The sequence below is a fragment of the Lampetra planeri genome, chromosome 8, assembly GCF_965212315.1.
Source record: "Lampetra planeri chromosome 8, kcLamPlan1.2.h2, whole genome shotgun sequence".
NCBI classification, from domain to species: Eukaryota; Metazoa; Chordata; class Hyperoartia; order Petromyzontiformes; family Petromyzontidae; genus Lampetra; species Lampetra planeri.
This window is the reverse complement of record NC_136114.1, coordinates 141,478-165,293: the sequence shown is the minus strand read 5'-3', so window position 1 is coordinate 165,293 and position 23,816 is coordinate 141,478. Positions and strand designations below refer to the sequence as shown.

General features: G+C 43.8%; 1 protein-coding gene across 1 annotated transcript in view; it reads right to left on the bottom strand.

Moving 5' to 3' along the window:
• Window positions 1-3,783: 3,783 nt before the first annotated feature.
• Window positions 3,784-23,816, bottom strand: part of LOC144720178 (glutathione S-transferase A-like) — a 50,796-nt gene continuing 30,763 nt past the window's right edge. The window contains exons 5-6 of the mRNA XM_078596677.1: window positions 6,247-6,335; window positions 3,784-4,117 (exon numbers count right to left, since the gene is read on the bottom strand). Of these exons, the coding sequence (XP_078452803.1) occupies window positions 3,985-4,117; window positions 6,247-6,335 (222 nt within the window). The 3' untranslated portion in view covers window positions 3,784-3,984. The remainder of the gene's footprint in view (window positions 4,118-6,246; window positions 6,336-23,816) is intronic.

The window sequence follows — 23,816 nt, the reverse complement described above, 5'->3', positions numbered from 1 at the left end:
TAGGGCCCACTGCATCTCTGACCAACACCACCTGGACAGGGAATTGGAACATGTACATCTGGCCCTCAAGATGAACGGATACTCGGACCGTGCTATCTGCCAAGCTGTTTCTCCCACCGTGGAGAAACAAGCCCCGGAGACACCGATCAAGATCATTACGTTGCCATACATAGCAGGCGTGACCAAAAAGATTTCCAAAATTCTAAACAAACACAAGATTCAGGTCCGATTAAGTACAGTACTCAAGATCCGTGATCTGATCCCATCCATAAATGATGTCATTCCTGACTTACAGTACCCTGATGTCAACAAACTGAGTTGCACCTGTGGGGATTGTTATATCGGGGAAACGAAACGACATATTTCTGACCGCATTCGCGAGCACAAGTCACATTTGAAACATGGCAGGACGAATTCTTCAGCCGTAACTGACCAATGTTGTAATACTGCTGGTTCTCATGACATTGTGTTCTCCGATACCAAGGTGCTCTGTAAACCTACAGGTTACTACCAAAGATTTGTCCATGAAGCGATCCAGATATACAAACATAGACATAACTTCAACCGAGATGATGGATTCAGATCGAGCAATCATTGGAAGGATGTAATTAACCAAGTTAAACGTTAGCTGCACGTGCAGTTTATGGCTAGACAGACAGTTTAGATTCAATTGTCATAAACATATCCATATGTTATTAACCAAGTTAAACTTTAGCAGCCTTGTAGTTTAATGTAGTATACTGCAAGGCAAGCAGTTTAGCTGCTACTACTCCACATGGCTCGCCCTTGGGCCATCCGTCCTCCTCCCCCCCCAGCTTTACCTTCTCCCTTAACCTTCTCCTAATCCTCCTAATCCCCTGCAGCATAACAGAAGGTGGCTTAACTTAGCTTCCCTTTTGTTCAGCTTAAATTCCGCCCACGTTTTAACTCACTGGCCATCTCCTGCAGCATAAAAATGATGTCACCAGCTTATCTACCCCCCCCCCCCCACGGCACATCCTGGCTCCTCCCCCCCCTTCTTAATCTATGTATAATCTCGTGTCTCTTAGAGCTCTCTTCACTTGATACAGTAATTCTGCTGTGACGGTTCCGCCTGAAGACGGAAGCTTGTGTTGTCTCCGAAACGTCGTGATTTAATTTATTAAAAAATGTTACCTACATGACTTTACCGAAAAAAACCAGAGTAATTAAAGAGCGATTTATGATAGCGGGCCATTGAGGTAGACTCCATCTCCTCAGCAACCCACGACCACAAACCATCCTTGCAGCGCCTCACGGCTCTCCGAACCTCCGAGCGAAGGCTGCGGTCAGCCTCCTCATTCTCTGACGTGGGATGCTGTAGACGATGAGTGGGCCTGTCGCTTTTTCTCAGCCAGCCTGAACACATCTGTCAGCCAGGGTATCTGAGGTTTGGACCGTGTACCCAAAGCAGCCATTGCAGCTGCATGAGCCACAGTCCTAAACCTCGCCCATTTCCCCTCGACATCAGGAGTGGGGGACGATGCCAACCCCAGCCGCAAGCGATGATGAAATTCTCGATTGCAACTTTCATCAAATAGTTGGGACCATGCCATGATGGGTTTGAATTGGGTCCTGGGTGTACACCCACCACTGGAGTGGAAGAATGGCAGGCACACCTTACAGGCGACAATTCGATGGTCAGGTGGCAGATCAGCTCCACGGTAGGTCCTGGTGGCAAGGACATGGGCCCGCATCCGCTGTTCCATCACTATGTAGTCCAGGAGATGTTCTTGCTTAGACCCGGCACAGACACACTCTCATGCACACACCTTGACACTCACTTTCACATACACACGTGCGCACACACTCACGATCGACTAACTCATGACATCTCGCGGAGGATCACTCCACTGAACACAAGTTCCGCAGTTCAGATTTGAAGTGCGAGTTCGCGTTTAAAGTCAATGTTCAAAGAGTATATTTCATGGAAGCTGGTTCGTACGTATTCGTAAGTCGGGTGTTTGTAAGTCAAGGACTGCCTGTAATCCTATTTTATTTACCTCTACACTTGATCTTTTTTTCTGAGGCGACTGGGCCACGCATGTCAGCTCATCAAAGTGGATTACCATGTCGGAATTTACAGGAGCCAAATAATCGAAATTGATGTTTGCAAATTTGGAAGACAAAACCGGAGAACTTGAATAAAAAATCAATGGGACCAACAGGGAGAACACACATTCCAAATACACGTGGCAGGGTCACGATCGAATGCATGCCTCCTATATACCACACGAAGGAGATAACATCTCGCCACAGAGACGCCACATTAGCCCACACCACTAAACAACCCCCCAACCTCGTATTTTAATCTTCTAAATCAACCCAAAATTGCCACGGCTATTTTACAAATTAATTATCAAAATAAACTTCAAATGTAAGCATAAATATGGATTTCCATTTATCCAATGAATCAAACATGGATTCACATTTATTTTAACCCAACAATTATAATTTAAGTTTATGAATATACTTTTAAAATTTTCTTCATACAGCGAGGCTATAACTACACGTGGCTTATCGATCTGTTGCTGAGCCAGCTGTGAAGAGAGCCCCTAAAACGTGGATTGTACAGCTGATGTGGACATGGCTTTAATGTGCGTGTATAGCTTTGGGTCCAATCCCCGTCACAACTGCTTTGTGTAAGACGACACATGCCAGATGAATTCACACCGGCAACACTCGCGTCGCCCTTCACAAGGCGAGACTAAACGCGACCTGTTCCAACAGCGCCATACTTCAACCCGGGGTTGTTCAAACCGCTTCGAGCTTCATTCGGGCAGCGAACCAATGAAGCTCAAGAGCAGTACGTTTATATCACTCAGTTATGGAAATTCTTAATCCACCGGTGCACTTAAATGATCAAATATGTGATCAATGCATTTGCGTTTAGAAATATCTTGGCAAATGCCAAACGTTTGTCAGCTGGTTCAGGGTCGATGGCAAGAATCTTGGCATGAAACGACTATCGCCTCACCCTAAAAATGTATAATTTTAAACTCTTTCTTTTAATCTCATGAATGTGTCGTTGCTCTGAATCTCTCTCAAGATGGTTTCAGGAGTTCCTTGTAATCAAGGACTGCCCCACGAGTGGTCATATGGATGTTCTCAAGTTGAGGCGGGTGGGGTGGTCAATCACGTGACGATGACCATGTGTCTTCTTGGTTCTATCGGTATAGTCACGTAGAATGGAAATAATAAAATAAAACATAATAAAATAATTCTCACGACGTTTCGGCCACAACGCAAGCAGCCATCCTCAGGTGAAGACCAGGTCTGTCGGGGAGACATCGTCTGAATGAATCACCATGCTTGGAGCGTATATTTAAGCTGGGTTGGAAGGGGGGGGAAGGGCGCCTTGACAAAAGGACGGCTGCTTGCGTTGTGGCCGAAACGTCGTGAGAATTATTTTATTGTTTTATTTTATTATTTTATTATTTCCATTCTACGTGACTTACCGAAAGAACCAAGAAGATGAATCCCTGCAGTCACGAAAGCTTTAAATCGAAAGATGACCATGTGACACGATGCTATTCTAATTATAGATGTGTGGTCAATCTCGCCTCAGCTGCTTCTAAGTTCTTCTCTTTTTGGAGAGATATTCCTTGGGGAATAATTTGAAATTTCTTATTTCTCGCGTGAGCTTTTCCAGCGTGATCTTTTCTGTCACTCGGGGTTGGAATATTGCAGATGTGTGGTGGTATTGTGTATAACAAAATATTTGGCAATACAGTTCAACTGGGGGGTGCGGGGTGCTCTAAAGTCTTTTGAGATTTAAGGTGTTTAATTTCAAATGCATTAAGGCAATACAATACATCCCATACATTGTGATCTTAGCTTTTGTTAAAAAACCAGAGCTATGCAATGAAACAATGGTTTTTAAGACTACAAAATCATTTTATATCATATTAGATAATAGAAGTCAAAACCCCACTTGAGTACAGGCTAAATCAACGTGGAGGATGTTTATATCTCCTTGAGAAGATCCTGTGTCTGTGGATTCTCCTTCCAGTGTGGAGGCCAGGACGCCTGCACACTCGGACGCTGCTCCAGCAGCTTGTAGTAAGCACCCAGATTCGGGTACCTCTCTGCAGACAGTCTGCACGCATACACACACAATGCACAAACGATAGAAAATAACCATAAAACAAATTTAACTTGTAAGCATAGCTAAATCTAATTTAAAATATCCAAAGTCCATACAAGCAAAATAATGTGTAAACATATTTTATTAACTACAGTACTGTCCGACTTCCAAATGATTTGGGCACTGCAGTGGCGAGATGTTTATCTCCCTCGCATGGTATAAAGGAAGTCGTTGATACGACCCCGACCCTGACGCCTGTATATTTGGAGTTTGAAAATCTCTCCCTGTGGTTATGTGGATTGTTCTCCAGGTCCTCTGGTTTTTCCCTTCATATTTAAAATCAACATCACGCATTTAAGAGTATTTGGGTGCCACACATTGCCACGTGATAAGCAACTTTGTTGAGCTATCATTGGTAGCTAGGTCGCTTCTGAGAATATATTGTAAAACATTTCAGTGAGAAGGTAACTGGATAGAGAGCATATTTTTGATATTTTTTTCATTGGAGCCGTGGTATGGCCCAGCGGTAGCACGTTCGCCACCTGTTAGAGGTGTATGGTTTGAACTCAGTAGAACGCCCTGGTAAATAACTACAGGTGTATGGAAAATACCTGGTGTATTTACCATAAAATGTACCCATCCTGCATCACAGTGGAATGTTAAAGATCCCATAATGTAACTTGGAGTGGGTACAGCACACACGCAGATAGGAAAAGAAAATAAACATTTTACGGAAATATCAGCTGTACATTATCCGCGATACTGCAGGAGTCATGGTCCAAATTTGACAAAACCTAAACAACTACTCGCACTTTGCTTGATTAATAACCACAGCGAGCGGTTCTCTCCCAAATGTGAAATGTAGGACCCTCCTGAAAAAAAGGCTTGAGACTTCAATTGGAATGTAGAGAAAAACTGCAAACTGCTATATTAATAGTGCACAGTGCATTGTCATTGAAGTTTAAATGAACACTCGTGAAAAACATATTGTTGCATTAACTATTACGTGCGTTATTAGTGTTGTTTTACATGTGTAGTGGTATAGCGCTGGCTGCTGGCGGAAAAGGGGAACTGCGGTGTACGGCAGTACTCGCGTCAGTATATGAGAGACGGACATCTCGGGGAAAGTTCACAGAAGGGGCCTATCGGGGAGCCCCAGGAACCCGCGAGTAGGTTCTAGAAAGGGGGCGTGGCCAAGGCGGAGCAAGGCCACGCTGGGAGAATAACAGGGGGCCCTGAGCGGGAGCTCGGGGCTGTTGCTGGAAGTGGGATTCCCGTCATGCTGCTCAAGTCCATCGTCGTCACCTTCTTGTCGTCGTCACCATCTCCTCGTCGTCGTCTCCGTCTTCACCATCCCGGGGCGCTATTAGTCAGACAGCCTATCAACTGTTCTAACTTAGTAGTGCCGCCGACAGTAGACGGTCATAATAATAATAGTGTGCACCCACGTAGGGTGTGTGTTACCCCAATAGTGTGTGTTAATAAAAGAAGTGCCTCCAAGTATTACTGTCTCCGAGTTGAGTCACTACACATGTTTTCAAATTTACAAATGTAGCAACAATTGAATTAATGTAAATTAATGCGGTACATGCAAGTATGTAATTATAAATGTATAGCCGTCAACATCATCGGCTGTGATCAATACTTTTTGCGGAATTTTTTTTATTCTGACAATCCAAAATACTGAATATATATTAACTTATTATTGACCCCCCCCATTCACTCGATAATTATTTAAAGTAAATAAAACATTTAAGCCATGCTATCTGTGTACCAACTGGGTGTTTGGCGTCATGTGACCCGGCTGCAGGGCGAGGAGAAATGCGTTTGGTAAGTTGCACCACCTCGTCAAGGTGGCGTTCTTGTGCACAACTGAAGTCGACATTCACATTTTTCCATTACGCCTCGCACTGCTATTCTACTTGTATGCACATGTTTTAGCAGATTAAAAGGAGCGCTGGAAAACGGCCATATATATACACACACACAAAGTATACACTTGGGATACACTACCAGCTCAGCATTTTATAGCAAAGGATCTCTGCATTTCCCAGCTTCTTTTCAACAGAACACATTGTGACTCAAGCATGTGCTGCTCTGCAGGCAACTGTGGAAAAGTTCCCATGTACCTTAGAACTTACCCAAATCTGAAGCAGTAAGCAAGGGTAGGAAAGAAGGCAGCATCAGCGATGGTGAAGGCTTTTCCAGCAATGTAGGAACCTGGGCCCATCTAAAAAACAACAGCAAAATATCAGTTTAACACATAGGCTTTCACGACCAATATCATTCATAATAAAGGTTTTGTAAATGTTGCAGGTTTTGTAAATGTTGCGGATTTACTGTCCAACACACCAGTGGGCTGAAGTAACTAACTGGCGCATTGTTTACGTGACAAACCTTACTGGCTGTGTCAGGTGGTGGAGGGTGACGACACATTTATTAAGAGCGAAATATCTACTTTACAAAACGTCCGTGAGTATTTTTCGATTTAAAGCTTTCGTGACTGCAGGGATTCATCTTCTTGGTTCTTTCGGTAAAGTCACGTAGAAGGGAAGTAATAAAATAACAAAAATAAAACATAATAAAACAATTCTCACGACGTTTCGGCTACAACGCAAGCAGCCGTCTTCAGGTGAAGAATGAGACACTGCCAAGCTAGGAGCTTATATATAAGCTGAGTTGGAGGTGGAAGAAGAAGAGAGCCTTAACAAAAGAATGTGCATATCAAGAGGAATTTAGCATATTCATGGGAAATGCGTAGGAGGTGGGCGGGGGGGTTTCAAAGTCATATTATGCCCATGCATTATGCAGGATCAGCAGCACCAAAGGGAGGGGGGGGGGGTAGCATTAACAAAGGGAGGGCATGTTAATAGTATGTAGAAGCAATGAAACATGTGAATGGGAAAACGGTGGCAGGAGATCCGCAGCGGAGCAAATAATGCATTCCCTGTGGAGAACACAAGATACACAGTTAATGCCAGTGAGTGGACTGCGGTCTGAAAGTCACCATAAACGCGAACAACAATCAGTTAAGATCCGAAGTGGTTTAATACGTCCTTCCAATGATTGCTGAGCCAGAATCCATCTTCTCGGTTGAAATTGTCTCTGTGTTTGTATATGTGGATCGCCTCATGAACGAATCTCTCATGGTAGCCAGATGGCTTGCAGAGAACCTCTGTCTTGGAGAAGTCAATGTCATGTGAACTCACTGAATTGTAACAGTGATCTGCCACGGCTGAGGTGTTTGTCCTACCGTGTTTCAGGTCAGCTTCATGTTCACGGATGCGGTCCAAGACATGTCGTTTGGTTTCTCCAATGTAACTGCTACCACAGAGGCAACTTAGTTTGTAGACGCCAGGGTACTGTATGTCTGGAACCACGTCTTTTACAGACGGAACCAGATCACGGATTTTATGTACTGTGTTGAATCGTACCTGAATCTTGTGTTTAATCAGGATTTTGGAGATCTTTTTTGTGACCCCAGCAATGTAGGGTAAGGTGATGGTTTTGAAAGGCTCCTCAGCAGGATCCTTCTTGACGGTTGGAGTGATGGCCTTGTGGATTGTGTAGTCGGAGTAACCATTAGCCTTAAGAGCTTGGCGTACGTGTTTGAGTTCACTGGCAATGTGTTCCTGGTCGGAGATGTATTGGGCTCTATGGTATAGAGTCTTGATGAGGGAGTTCTTCTGGGATGGATGGTGGTGGGAATCCGGTTTTCGGTAGGCATCCGTATGGGTGGCTTTCCTGTAGACAGAATGGCTCATTGAACCATCAGGTCTCCTTTTAATTAGGACATCCAAAAAGGGTAGCTTGCCATCTTTTTCGACTTCCATGGTGAATCTGATGGCTGGGTGTATGGAATTGATGTGGTCGAGAAATTGGTCTAGAGCAGGCCGGCCATGTGGCCAGATGACAAAAGTGTCATCTACGTACCTCTTCCATAAGGTCGGGTGTAGAGTGGCAGTCTGGATGGCGTCAGTCTCAAATTTCTCCATGAAAATGTTGGCTACAACCGGAGATAGGGGGGAGCCCATTGGGGTGCCCTCAGTTTGCTTGTAGAAGGTTCCATTCCAGGTGAAGTATGTATTGGTTAAGCAGTGTCTCACCAGGGGGGGTACCCCAGCATTCAGTCCTTGATGAACCAAGTCTTCAATGATTGCGATGGTGTCAGGCACAGGAACCTTGGTGAACAAGGAAACCACATCAAAACTGACAAGCAGGTCGTCTGGGGACAGGGAAATCCCCTTGATTGTCGATACCAGGTCAGTAGAGTTTTGTACCGCAGAGGTGGTTTTTCCAGTGAAAGGCCGTAGGATTTCAGACAAAAAACGAGCCAGTTTGTAAGTGGGGGAGTTGATAGTAGAGACAATGGGACGAAGAGGTGTATCTTCTTTATGTATCTTTGGCAAGCCGTACAATCTTGGTGGCCTGGCTGCAGAAGGTTTCAACGAGAACTGTTTGGTCTGATCAATTAATGCGGTTGAAGCAGAAATGATTTTGTTGGTTTTGGTGACGAGGCTGTTGGTGGGGTCTCTTTTTATTTTTGTATAGCTGCCATCGTTGAGTAGTTCTTGAATTTTGTTGTTGTATTCTATTTTGTCCATGATGACAGTGGCATTGCCTTCGTCGGCTGAGAGGATGACAATGTTATCATAGAGCCCAATGCATCTCCGACCAGGAACACATTTCCAGTGAACTCAAACACGTACGCCAAGCTCTTAAGGCTAATGGTTACTCCGACTACACAATCCGCAAAGCCATCACTCCAACCATCAAGAAGGATCCTGTTGAGGAGCCTTTCAAGACCATCACCTTACCCTACATTGCTGGGGTCACAAAAAAGATCTCCAAAATCCTGATTAAACACAAGATCCAGGTCCGATTCAACACAGTACATAAAATCCGCGATCTGGTACCGTCTGTAAAAGATGTGGTTCCAGACATACAGTACCCTGGTGTCTACAAACTAAGTTGCCTCTGTGGTAGCAGTTACATTTGGGAAACCAAACGACATGTCTCGGACCGCATCCGTGAACATAAAGCTGACCTGAAACACGGTAGGACAAACACCTCAGCCGTGGCAGATCACTGTTACAACTCAGTGGGCTCACATGACATTGACTTCTCCAAGACAGAGGTTCTCTGCAAGCCATCTGGCTATCATGAGAGATTCGTTCATGAGGCGATCCACATATACAAACACAGAGACAATTTTAACCGAGAAGATGGATTCTGGCTTAGCAATCACTGGTAGGACGTAATAAACCATTTCGATACACATTAGGGTGGGTAGAAGAATACATAGTGTTATATTAAAATGTATAAGGTATAGGGTGGTTTATAGCAATACAGTATGTAATTTAATGTTGGGTTTGTCTATGGCAGTATATAGTACGGTATAGACGCGTGTGATGTAAGAGAATAAAGTTTAGATGGAAGCATATTATATATTTTTTTACAACGTAGAATTTTTTATGTATTACTTACTGTTAGTAACTCAGCTTATTGTAGAGTATAGTAAGTACACTGATGATGCTATGTAGTTTATACTTTAGTTTGTTATGCAGTTTTTACTTTAGTTTTTTACGTGGTTGTTTAGTAACTGCAGCTACATACTATTAACATTCCTTTCCTTTGTTAATGCTACCCCCCCTCCCCCCCCCCCCCTTTGATGCTGCTAATCCTGCATAATGCACGGGCATAGTATTGATTTGGAACTCCCCGCCCACCTCCTACGCATTTTCCATATGCTGAATTCCTCTTGATATGCAAATTATTTTGTCTAGGCGCTCTTCTTCCCACCTCCCCCCCTCTAACCCAGCTTAAATATACGCTCCAAGCTTGGTGGTGTTTCATTCTTCGCCTGAGGACGACTACTTGCGTTGTGGCCGAAACGTCGTGAGAATTGTTTTATTATGTTTTATTTTTATTATTTTATTACTTCCCTTCTACGTGACTTTACCGAAAGAACCAAGAAGATGAATGCCTGCAGTCACGAAAGCTTTAAATCGAAATTTAACCGCCTCTACGGGGAGGGTTTCCACATAACTTTGAGATCCTTCAACAAGCTCCGTGATAAGAAGGCTCAGCTAATCGAGTCTCTCACCTTTCTGAAGAGATGCCGCGACTCTAAGGTAATACCAAACGCATTTACACTAACATCTGCTGCTGTAACTTCTTCTAATGCGAAACGAATTCTGTCTAGAACTAGCTTAGCTCTTATCTCAGAGAAAATCAGACTTACGCGCACCGAACTAGATCAGTTAGACAAGACACTCTACAAATCACACTTATCTTTGAGTGCAACAATGTCCACATCGGATTGGGAACATGTGGAAAAAATGACTGCCTCTTCAGCTGCCGCTATGTCGACTAAATGTAAGGACAACTTGATTTCCAAATTCAACCGCCTCTCAAACAAGAAACCGGACCCACACATTGAAAAGCTAGATGTTAACAAAGTCGTAATTAATTGCAGTAACAGTCTTATTTCTGAAGGTCTGAAATCCGTTTTAGCTAAAGGACTAAACTTTGCAGTCACACCTAGACACATACCAGTTAATGATATAATTGCTCGAGTAGATGTAGCTCTCAAGGGCTTGAGTCACATCGCTGCAGACGTAGCAAGATCTGAAATCTCTGCAACCCTCAAAAACGCTAAGATGCCAGCTAGCAACATCAGCAAAGATGAGCGTTTTGAATTAGCTCAATTAAAAAAGAGAGATGACATTGTCATCCTCTCAGCCGACGAAGGCAATGCCACTGTCATCATGGACAAAATAGAATACAACAACAAAATTCAAGAACTACTCAACGATGGCAGCTATACAAAAATAAAAAGAGACCCCACCAACAGCCTCGTCTCCAAAACCAACAACATCTTTTCTGCTTCAACCGCATTAATTGATCAGACCAAACAGTTCTCGTTGAAACCTTCTGCAGCCAGGCCACCAAGATTGTACGGCTTGCCAAAGATACATAAAGAAGATACACCTCTTCGTCCCATTGTCTCTACTATCAACTCCCCCACTTACAAACTGGCTCGTTTTTTGTCCGAAATCCTACGGCCTTTCACTGGAAAAACCACCTCTGCAGTACTAAACTCTACTGACCTGGTATCGACAATCAAGGGGATTGCCCTGTCCCCAGACGACCTGCTTGTCAGTTTTGATGTGGTTTCCTTGTTCACCAAGGTTCCTGTGCCTGACACCATCGCAATCATTGAAGACTTGGTTCATCAAGGACTGAATGCTGGGATACCCCCCCTGGTGAGACACTGCTTAACCAATACATACTTCACCTGGAATGGAACCTTCTACAAGCAAATTGAGGGCACCCCAATGGGCTCCCCCCTATCTCTGGTTGTAGCCAACATCTTCATGGAGAAATTTGAGACGGACGCCATCCAGACTGCCACTCTACGCCCGACCTTATGGAAGAGGTACGTAGTGTTGTGTATACGCCCCCTTTTTATTTTTTTTTAATATTATTTGTTAATATTTTTTTTTTAGAATTATTCTGCCAACATATAAAATATCGTTTTTTAATAGACACGGGGCAACGTGAGAACGGACACGCCCCCACACTCCCACAGATGTGCGCACACCTCATTTCAAAGGAAAGAGGGCATGAAAGAAGGGTAATCAAGATCATAAAAACTCCCCGAATTTCACACAGGAGGAACAAGGGAGGGGGGAATGGCAGGCGGGGGGTTGGAATGACACCCTCTCGTAAAAAGCCTTGCAGGGCCGGGCACCACGGAGTAAGAGATGGTTATGTTCTTAACAAAGAAACAGCATTGACGACAAAAAGCACATACGGGTCTTTGAACCATGTTAGATGCACAAGTACCAACTTAGCCATGAATATTAAGCAAACAATATCCATCCTCACTCCAATTGAAAACCAGAGTCGCGATTCATCAATTGTTAATTAAATACGGACATTACTTACCTTAAATAATTTCTACGCGGCCGGGCCGAAGCACCAAAGAATAATTATGACTTGATTTCGCTCCAAAACAAAGATCCCTAGCCGGGATATCAGATTAAATAATCACAAGAAGTCAAATAATAAGTACGGAATTAAAGTGGAAGAGGAATCAAGAGCGGATAAGGCTCTCAAAATTAACCAAACACAACATCCCATGGGAAGCGAGCAACACGACCGTCTTTGTCTTTCCGAGAGGATCTCCACACGCAGGCACAAAAGCGAGGAAACGACCCCAATAAAACTCCCGGGCAATGGCTCAAAGGAAATTAACACGCTCTCGGAAATAAATAAATAAGCGCATGCGACGGGTGCTTCCACCGTGGAAACAACCGTCTTTGTCTTCCCACAACACGGACAGCAAAAATTGCACACGCGAGGAAATAACATTTCCATGAGAGATCGGGTCACGATGAAACATCGGGAACACGGTTTCGGCATAACTGGGGCATAATGGAAATAAGTCGCATTTCAACTCCCAAACCAAAACAACTTAAGCTGTGTGAGACAAAAGATATGATCCCGAGCAAGGGAGGGAATAATGAAGCTCGCTTAACGCGTAGGTTTTCGCGACAAATATTATTCAGTAACAAAAACATGGATTCGAATATTTATTTTATATATATATATATAACTCGACGCGAATCATCGGTCTGGCTAACGGATAACTCCGGTGGCGCCGTCACGAGGCCCCCACCCCCCCCCCTTCCAGAACGACACACAGCTGTGTCTTCAAAGCTAATAAACACACGGACAAACACGCACGCGAAACACACGGACGGACACGCACACGACACACACACACACGGATGCAGATGGTCCCACCCACAGGAAGGTTTTATGACAGACTTTGAACAACTCGGGAAACGGAGTGGATTTTCTCAATATAAACCGAAGGAAAATCCATTCAAGACAGATCGTCAGGGCCTCTGGCCCCATCACAGATCTCCAGGGCTTCGGCTCCAACTCTTCTCGTCGCCGCCAACGAAGAAGCTTTTCGTCATCCAGAAGGACGAGGTTCGCGGGGTGCCGAGGCGCATCGCCTGACCCAAACGAGTACACGAGACTCAACCCCCTTGCCGTGTCACCATGCCGAGGTGCATCGCCTGCCGCACACGAGTGTACGAGCCCAGCTCCCTTGCCGTGTCACCACGCCGAGGTGCATCGCCTGCCGCACACGAGTGTACGAGCCCAGCTCCCTTGCCGTGTCACCACGCCGAGGTGCATCGCCTGCCGCACACGAGTGTACGAGCCCAGCTCCCTTGCCGTGCCACCACGCCGAGGTGCATCGCCTGCCGCACACGAGTGTACGAGCCCAGCTCCCGTGCCGTGTCGCCACGCCGAGGTGCATCGCCTGACCACGCAAACGAGCGCGGCCGCGCCGACAATCATCGTACGGGGTCAGCCGAGGGCGGAGTCTGCAGCAGCTGATCACCGCAACCGCGACAAGGAGGGCCCTTCTCCGAAAGTCGTTCGTACCCACAACTTCCCCCACCAATAGACCCACACACACGCACGCATCGACGCCCCACTCACCTGTGAGACTATCCTATCTAGTTCACCCTTACCATCATATCAACCCTAGTCAATTATCAGAAGACTGATTATCAACCACATGAACCATTAGCTGGCCATGAGGAATCGTGGCCCATCGAGTGATTAAGAGTCCGTCGGTTATAAGAGTGAGGTTCTTTTCCGTGCCTTTCCCTCATTCCGCTCATCACATAGGCGATCAATAGACTCGTCGAGGCAAACTCAACCTCCCGAAATCCTCATTACGAATCGACCGTGCACAAAGAGAGAAAATCTTGTCAAACCAGTTTTCTTTGTCAGAGAATCTCGCCGAAGAATTAATTAAAACAGAGCCAGATCCGCTCGCCACACACACACGCCCTCCCCCACCATTATATCAAACAATCCGTTAAAAGGATATTATACTTGCCGACGAATCTATTGACATATACTTTCGCCTCTCGGATACAATAAGTGCTTTTTCTTACCGCAAAATGAAGTGTGTCATGCTTGGGTTCAAACTCGGCCAGTCGCCGATTGTGATCGATACCAAAACGAACTAATGAGATGCCTGGTTGTTAGGAGGGTTTTTAGTCATTCAGTTCGTTAAATGCATAAGAGTTTTGAGTTGTTCTCGCAAATGCATAAGTGTTTATTCATTCATTTTAGTCAAATGCATAGTCTCGTAATTGCATAAGAATTTTAGTTATTCATATTAGTCGAATGCATAATATAGTTAAATGCATAAGAGGTTTGAGTTATTCAATTTAGTTAAATGCATAGTTTCGCAAATGCATAAGTGTTTATTCATTCATTTTAGTCAAATGCATAATCTCGTAATTGCATAAGAATTTTAGTTATTCATATTAGTCGAATGCATAATATAGTTAAATGCATAAGAGGTTTGAGTTATTCAATTTAGTTAAATGCATAGTTTCGCAAATGCATAAGTGTTTATTCATTAATTTTAGTCAAATGCATAATCTCGTAATTGCATAAGAATTTTAGTTATTCATATTAGTCAAATGCATAATATCGCAAATGCAGAAGTATTTTTAGGTATCCATGTTCGTTAATTGCATAATCTTGCTCAGGAATTATTGACGCATGTTTGACCTGCATGATAGAATGTCACGTGCTTGTTAGAATAAAATTGCTTAACACCAACTGTTCGAGTGCTTCTTTCCAAGTCCATGCAAAACTATCTTATTCTTGATAACTGTATCCTGTGATGAGATATGAAAATGGAGACCTAAATATCATAACACACACTAGGATAATCGGTAAAGGTTAATCGATGATAATCGTGTTATCCTGATTGATATAACACTGGATAAACGAAGCTGAGCCTAATTATCATAACTGCACACATTAACATAATCGCAAGCATCCGCATAAATTACTACGATTATCTCCGTGATTATCATAATTTATGCATATAATTACATGCATTATCATAATTTATGCATATAATTACTCACATCATCATAATTTATGCATGTTAATACACACATTAACATAATTAATGCGATTTGCGCATTTTTCGGAAAATTATTAATTTTTATTATTTTTATCAAAATTTCATAACCCGACACATACAACATAATGGGGTGGCGTCGTCCGGGATCTCTCACAGACAGTGTTTTGCATGGATGAAGGAATGAACCACTACGTGTTAACCAGAATATCGGGATCGAACATTGCATTGTGATTGTAAACGGGCGTAAAAAAAAAAAACGCCCTCTAAGGTTAAAACCCAGAATAGCAGGTTGAAACAGAGACAGTGGAATTAAGATAAAATCGTATCAAACCGATTGCATCCTGTGATAAATGGTGTTAGAGGTACGCACTCTGAATCGGAAAATAACAATAGCTCGAGTCAAACTGACTACACTCTGTGAGATAATTGTTTTATATGCACTCTAAAAGGAATTGTCAAAGTAACTCTTGCCATACCTAAGATGCTAGGATTAAGAATAATTTTTGAATGGGTTACGGGATACGGGGAGCTCGTATTAAAACGTACCGACCAATCTGTTACAAAGCAGTACAGTCATAGAGACATATGGGAAGGGAGCTGTATCGATAACACGAACACACCTCGGGGGAAACTAATTGACTGGATAAAATGTAACGAAGGCGAACACGATGCAAAAGCTGCAGAGAAGGCAGGACAGGACTCATTCCTTTTCACACAGGCATACAGACAGGGATTGTGGAATGAGGAAAAATTTGGAAAGGAAACGGGAGAGAAATCGTCTCTAATAAACGAGGAAAAATGTCCTCACACCATCGTAAGGGAGGAGAAATCAGTGCTCGTGACACCAGCGAAACTCACAGACGTTGATCCACAGAATAAATATGGAAGTAACAGTAAACCACACTCTTGTGTACGTGGACAGAGTCCAGGGACTGATCGCACAAAAATTATGGATATCGAACAAAAAATCCTTGACAAAGGGAAACCCTCACAATTCGAGAGAAGGGAGGGAGAGATACATATGCAAACAAAAACATGTGAGACTGACAACTTCACAGATAGAGGGAGGCAAAATGTTAAAGTAAAGTCGACTGGACATGCTCCACTAAGGGCAGAGGCAAAAACTGAAGGGAAATGGCAACACGAGCGACACAGCACTGGGCACGCACACAAAAAATACACTCCACTTAAACACAAGCGACACAGCACAGACCAAAGTGACAGATTGCCTGATGATAACTTGTTTGATGATGACGCTGACGGCGATCAACTTTCGGAATACTTATTCAACAGTAAAACCCTTAAATTGATGGACAAGGCTCTAGTCAGAATTCCCGATTTTGACCCACACAATCAGACTATGGATATACACACAAATATCGCAACAGTAGAAGAGGAGGCAATGATTAGAGGGCTGAGGAGACGGGATGAAAAAGCGAGTTTGTTGAAACGGAGCTTACAGAAAGAATCTATTCCATGGGTAAAGTCACTACCACACAAGGTTAGAAATGATTTTAAACAACTGAGCCTGGCAGTGATTCGGAAGTTTGGAGAATATTCGACACTCACTGAGGGGTTTTATGCTGTAAAATCGATGACCCAGGGCATGGACCAAGATCCACGTGACTACCTCGTACAATTTAAAAGAGCGTATTACGCAGGCGATGTAAATCAATACCACGAAGGAGATAAAATGTTCAAAATTATGTTTTTTGAATCCTTGAGCCCAGAGATTACAGAAAGGGTGAGAATGGTTTTGAATCCAGAAACCGCATCCTTACGCCGCATAGAGAGCAAGGCGTACATGGCATGGTTATACAGAGCTAAGAATCGTAATTCGGATCTAGAACACAGGGAGAGGGATAAGGAACCCAGCCTCTCAGAGAGGAATAAAAATCACCGAGCAGTCCCACAATGCAGGACGGAGCAAGGACGCACGCACACATGGCAAAATAACCCAGAGAGAGGTTGGCACGAGAATGAGAGCGGCACAAAGCCGAACATTCAGAGGAATCGCAGGAGGGGGAGGTTCAAAACAGAACCATACCAACACCCCATGCCACGACACACACGAGGCCAAAGTTGCACACTAAGATGGCGAGATAACCACCTAGCGGGAAGGTGTTACACAGACCGCGGAGGTATGGATGCGAACATTCAGGAGAATCGCAGGATGGGAGGTCAAACACAATCGATCCAATTCCGACCAATTCCTCCACCGGCTATACCAGGAGGGAATAGAGGAATAACACAGAATGCGGTCCAAATACATGATGAACCACCCGCCGAGGTTTTGTTAAACCCCGAGCTCAATGGGAAATACAAGCAGGCTGCAAGTGACAGGGCGGGTAAAAACACGAGCAGTGCTCTTGTAAATGACGCGCGGATCGAATACAGGGACAGGGTGGCATTGAAGCGTGATCGGATAGTAGATAACGGACAGCAGAGACAAAGAGAGCACACAGAGACACGCCCTGAGGAGCGCAGGCGTGAGCCTTTGAATGAAAAATATCCAAGGGAAACAAAAATTTACGTGGATCGGAGTGCTAAAATGGAGACGAATGTTCATGACATATCGGGAATGGTGTTGGAATCTAACACACTCGTAAAAACAAAGAGGGCAACATTACGAGGCACAGGAGTAAATCGACACACTGACTCGGCAAATGTGCATGTAATCGCAGAGAGAGCGAACGCCACGAACCAAGTGTCAAAGTGGGTCGTGTGCGCGAATTCTGGGTATGTGCAGCACAATTTTTCACCACACACTCCCACGACGCGAGAGAGTAAGAAAGAAAACTACCAAAACGAACCCGAAAACCGTAATCGAATTATCAAAGTGATAAGTGGTAAACCAGGCAACATGAGGAAGGTGACGCATAAATGCGTTCGAAACAGCTACCTAGCGTTTCCCAGGATTTAACAAAAACAAAAATGAATATTCGTCGGAGTTATGATGTATGAGAACCGATGTAACGCAATATCGATGTTTAACGTGTTGTTTATTTTCTTTGCTTATTTCAGATGTAACCAGGTTAAGATTGTAATACGTGCACGCGCGTCGTAAGAAATAACCGCCGAGAGTAAGGGCGGCTGATGGGATTCATGACAAAAAGGGGGCATTACTTTGTTTGAAAATTCGCCAGTGGCCAAATCGACCCCTGATAATTTTCAAACGGGCGGACTGTTGGGTATATGCCCCCTTTTTATTTTTTTTAAATATTATTTGTTAATATTTTTTTAAATATTATTTGTTAATATTTTTTTTTAGAATTATTCTGCCAACATATAAAATATCGTTTTTTTTTAATAGACACGGGGCAACGTGAGAACGGACACGCCCCCACACTCCCACAGATGTGCACACACCTCATTTCAAAGGAAAGAGGGCATGAAAGAAGGGTAATCAAGATCATAAAAACTCCCCGAATTTCACACAGGAGGAACAAGGGAGGGGGGAATGGCAGGCGGGGGGTTGGAATGACACCCTCTCGAAAAAAAGCCGTGCAGGGCCGGGCACCACGGAGGAATATATAATTATATTCTTAACAAAGGAAACAACATTGACGATAAAAAAAACACAGACGGGTTTTGAACCATGTTAGATGCACAAGTACCAACTTAGCCATGAATATTAAGCAAACAGTATCCATCCTCACTCCAATTGAAAACCAGAGTCGCGATTCATCAATTGTTAATTAAATACGGACATTACTTAGCTTAAATAATTTCTACGCGGCCGGGCCGAAGCACCAAAGAATAATTATGACTTGAGTCACCCCAAAACAAAATTCCTAGACGGGATACCAAATTAAATAATCACGAAGTCAAATAATAAGTACGGAATTAAAGAAGAAGAGGAATCAAGGGCGGATAAGGCTCTCAAAATTAACCAAACACAACACCCATGGGAAGCGAGCAACACGACCGTCTTTGTCTTTCCGAGAGGATCTCCACACGCAGGCACAAAAGAAGGGAAATGACACCCATAAAGGGGGCAATGGCTCAAAGGAAATTAACACGCTCTCGGAAATAAATAAATAAGCGCATGCGCCGGGTGCTTCCACCGTGGAAACAACCGTCTTTGTCTTCCCACAACACGGACAGCAAAAATTGCACACGCGAGGAAATAACATTTCCATGAGAGATCGGGTCACGATGAAACATCGGGAACATGGTTTCGGCATAACTGGGGCATAATGGAAATAAGTCGCATTTCAACTCCCAAACCAAAACAACTTAAGCTGTGTGAGACAAAAGATATGATCCCGAGCAAGGGAGGGAATAATTAAGCTCGCTTAACGCGTAGGTTTTCGCGACAAATATTATTCAGTAACAAAAACATGGATTCGAATATTTCTTTTATATATATATAACTCGACGCGAATCATCGGTCTGGCTAACGGATAACTCCGGTGGCGCCGTCACGAGGCCCCCACCCCTTCCAGAACGACACACAGCTGTGTCTTCAAAGCTAATAAACACACGGACAAACACGCACGCGAAACACACGGACGGACACGCACACGACACACACACACACGGATGCAGATGGTCCCACCCACAGGAAGGTTTTATGACAGACTTTGAACAACTCGGGAAACGGAGTGGATTTTCTCAATATAAACCGAAGGAAAATCCATTCAAGACAGATCGTCAGGGCCTCTGGCCCCATCACAGATCTCCAGGGCTTCGGCTCCAACTCTTCTCGTCGCCGCCAACGAAGAAGCTTTTCGTCATCCAGAAGGACGAGGTTCGCGGGGTGCCGAGGCGCATCGCCTGACCCAAACGAGTACACGAGACTCAACCCCCTTGCCGTGTCACCACGCCGAGGTGCATCGCCTGCCGCACACGAGTGTACGAGCCCAGCTCCCTTGCCGTGTCACCACGCCGAGGTGCATCACCTGCCGCACACGAGTGTACGAGCCCAGCTCCCTTGCCGTGTCACCACGCCGAGGTGCATCGCCTGCCGCACACGAGTGTACGAGCCCAGCTCCCTTGCCGTGCCACCACGCCGAGGTGCATCGCCTGCCGCACACGAGTGTACGAGCCCAGCTCCCGTGCCGTGTCGCCACGCCGAGGTGCATCGCCTGACCACGCAAACGAGCGCGGCCGCGCCGACAATCATCGTACGGGGTCAGCCGAGGGCGGAGTCTGCAGCAGCTGATCACCGCAACCGCGACAAGGAGGGCCCTTCTCCGAAAGTCGTTCGTACCCACAACTTCCCCCACCAAGACCCACACACACGCACGCATCGACGCCCCACTCACCTGTGAGACTATCCTATCTAGTTCACCCTTACCATCGTATCAACCCAAGTCAATTATCAGAAGACTGATTATCAACCACATGAACCATTAGCTGGCCATGAGGAATCGTGGCCCATCGAGTGATTAAGAGTCCGTCGGTTATAAGAGTGAGGTTGTTTTCCGTGCCTTTCCCTCATTCCGCTCATCACATAGGCGATCAATAGACTCGTCGAGGCAAACTCAACCTCCCAAAATCCTCATTACGAATCGACCGTGCACAAAGAGAGAAAATCTTGTCAAACCAGTTTTCTTTGTCAGAGAATCTCGCTGAAGAATTAATTAAAACAGAGCCAGATCCGCTCGCCACACACACGCCCTCCCCCACCATTATATCAAACAATCCGTTAAAAGGATATTATACTTGCCGACGAATCTATTGACATATACTTTCGCCTCTGGGATACAATAAGTACTTTTTCTTACCGCAAAATGAAGTGTGTCATGCTTGGGTTCAAACTCGGCCAGTCGCCGATTGTGATCGATACCAAAACGAACTAATGAGATGCCTGGTTGTTAGGAGGGTTTTTAGTCATTCAGTTCGTTAAATGCATAAGAGTTTTGAGTTGTTCTCGCAAATGCATAAGTGTTTATTCATTCATTTTAGTCAAATGCATAGTCTCGTAATTGCATAAGAATTTTAGTTATTCATATTAGTCGAATGCATAATATAGTTAAATGCATAAGAGGTTTGAGTTATTCAATTTAGTTAAATGCATAGTTTCGCAAATGCATAAGTGTTTATTCATTCATTTTAGTCAAATGCATAATCTCGTAATTGCATAAGAATTTTAGTTATTCATATTAGTCGAATGCATAATATCGCAAATGCAGAAGTATTTTTAGGTATCCATGTTCGTTAATTGCATAATCTTGCTCAGGAATTATTGACGCATGTTTGACCTGCATGATAGAATGTCACGTGCTTGTTAGAATAAAATTGCTTAACACCAACTGTTCGAGTGCTTCTTTCCAAGTCCATGCAAAACTATCTTATTCTTGATAACTGTATCCTGTGATGAGATATGAAAATGGAGACCTAAATATCATAACACACACTAGGATAATCGGTAAACGTTAATCGATGATAATCGTGTTATCCTGATTGATAAAACACTGGATAAACGAAGCTGAGCCTAATTATCATAACTGCACACATTAACATAATCGCAAGCATCCGCATACATTACTTCGATTATCTCCGTGATTATCATAATTTATGCATATAATTACATGCATTATCATAATTTATGCATATAATTACTCACACCATCATAATTTATGCATGTTAATACACACATTAACATAATTAATGCGATTTGCGCATTTTTCGGAAAATTATTAATTTTGATTATTTTTATCAAAATTTCATAACCCGACACATACAACAGTAGACGACACTTTTGTCATCTGGCCACATGGCCGGCCTGCTCTAGACCAATTTCTCGACCACATCAATTCCATACACCCAGCCATCAGATTCACCATGGAAGTCGAAAATATGGCAAGCTACCCTTTTTGGATGTCCTAATTAAAAGGAGACCTGATGGTTCAATGAGCCATTCTGTCTACAGGAAAGCCACCCATACGGATGCCTACCAAAAACCGGATTCCCACCACCATCCATCCCAGAAGAATTCCCTCATCAAGACTCTATATCATAGAGCCCAATGCATCTCCGACCAGGAACACATTTCCAGTGAACTCAAACACGTACGCCAAGCTCTTAAGGCTAATGGTTACTCCGACTACACAATCCGCAAAGCCATCACTCCAACCATCAAGAAGGATCCTGTTGAGGAGCCTTTCAAGACCATCACCTTACCCTACATTGCTGGGGTCACAAAAAAGATCTCCAAAATCCTGATTAAACACAAGATCCAGGTCCGATTCAACACAGTACATAAAATCCGCGATCTGGTACCGTCTGTAAAAGATGTGGTTCCAGACATACAGTACCCTGGTGTCTACAAACTAAGTTGCCTCTGTGGTAGCAGTTACATTGGGGAAACCAAACGACATGTCTCGGACCGCATCTGTGAACATAAAGCTGACCTGAAACACGGTAGGACAAACACCTCAGCCGTGGCAGATCACTGTTACAACTCAGTGGGCTCACATGACATTGACTTCTCCAAGACAGAGGTTCTCTGCAAGCCATCTGGCTATCATGAGAGATTCGTTCATGAGGCGATCCACATATACAAACACAGACACAATTTTAACCGAGAAGATGGATTCTGGCTTAGCAATCACTGGAAGGACGTAATAAACCATTTCGATACACATTAGGGTGGGTAGAAGAATACATAGTGTTATATTAAAATGTATAAGGTATAGGGTGGTTTATAGCAATACAGTATGTAATTTAATGTTGGGTTTGTCTATGGCAGTATATAGTACGGTATAGACGCGTGTGATGTAAGAGAATAAAGTTTAGATGGAAGCATATTATATAATTTTTTACAACGTAGAATTTTTTATGTATTACTTACTGTTAGTAACTCAGCTTATTGTAGAGTATAGTAAGTACACTGATGATGCTATGTAGTTTATACTTTAGTTTGTTATGCAGTTTTTACTTTAGTTTTTTACGTGGTTGTTTAGTAACTGCAGCTACATACTATTAACATTCCTTTCCTTTGTTAATGCTACTCCCTCCCCCCCCCTTTGATGCTGCTAATCCTGCATAATGCACGGGTATAGTATTGATTTGGAACCCCCCCCCGCCCACCTCCTACGCATTTTCCATATGCTGAATTCCTCTTGATATGCAAATTATTTTGTCTAGGCGACTTCCCACCTCCCCCCCTCTAACCCAGCTTAAATATACGCTCCAAGCTTGGTGGTGTTTCATTCTTCGCCTGAGGACGGCTACTTGCGTTGTGGCCGAAGCGTCGTGAGAATTGTTTTATTATGTTTTATTTTTATTATTTTATTACTTCCCTTCTACGTGACTTTACCGAAAGAACCAAGAAGAAAATGTCATCCCTCTTTTTTAATTGAGCTAATTCAAAACGCTCATCTTTGCTGATGTTGCTAGCTGGCATCTTAGCGTTTTTGAGGGTTGCAGAGATTTCAGATCTTGCTACGTCTGCAGCGATGTGACTCAAGCCCTTGAGAGCTACATCTACTCGTGCAATTATATCATTAACTGGTATGTGTCTAGGTGTGACTGCAAAGATTAGTCCTTTAGCTAAAACGGATTTCAGACCTTCAGAAATAGGACTGTTACTGCGATTAATAACGACTTTGCTAACATCTAGCTTTTCAATGTGTGGGTCCGGTTTCTTGTTTGAGAGGCGGTTGAATTTGGAAATCAAGTTGTCCTTACATTTAGTCGACATAGCGGCAGCTGAAGAGGCAGTCATTTTTTCTACATGTTCCCAATCCGATGTGGACATTGTTGCACTCAGAGATAAGT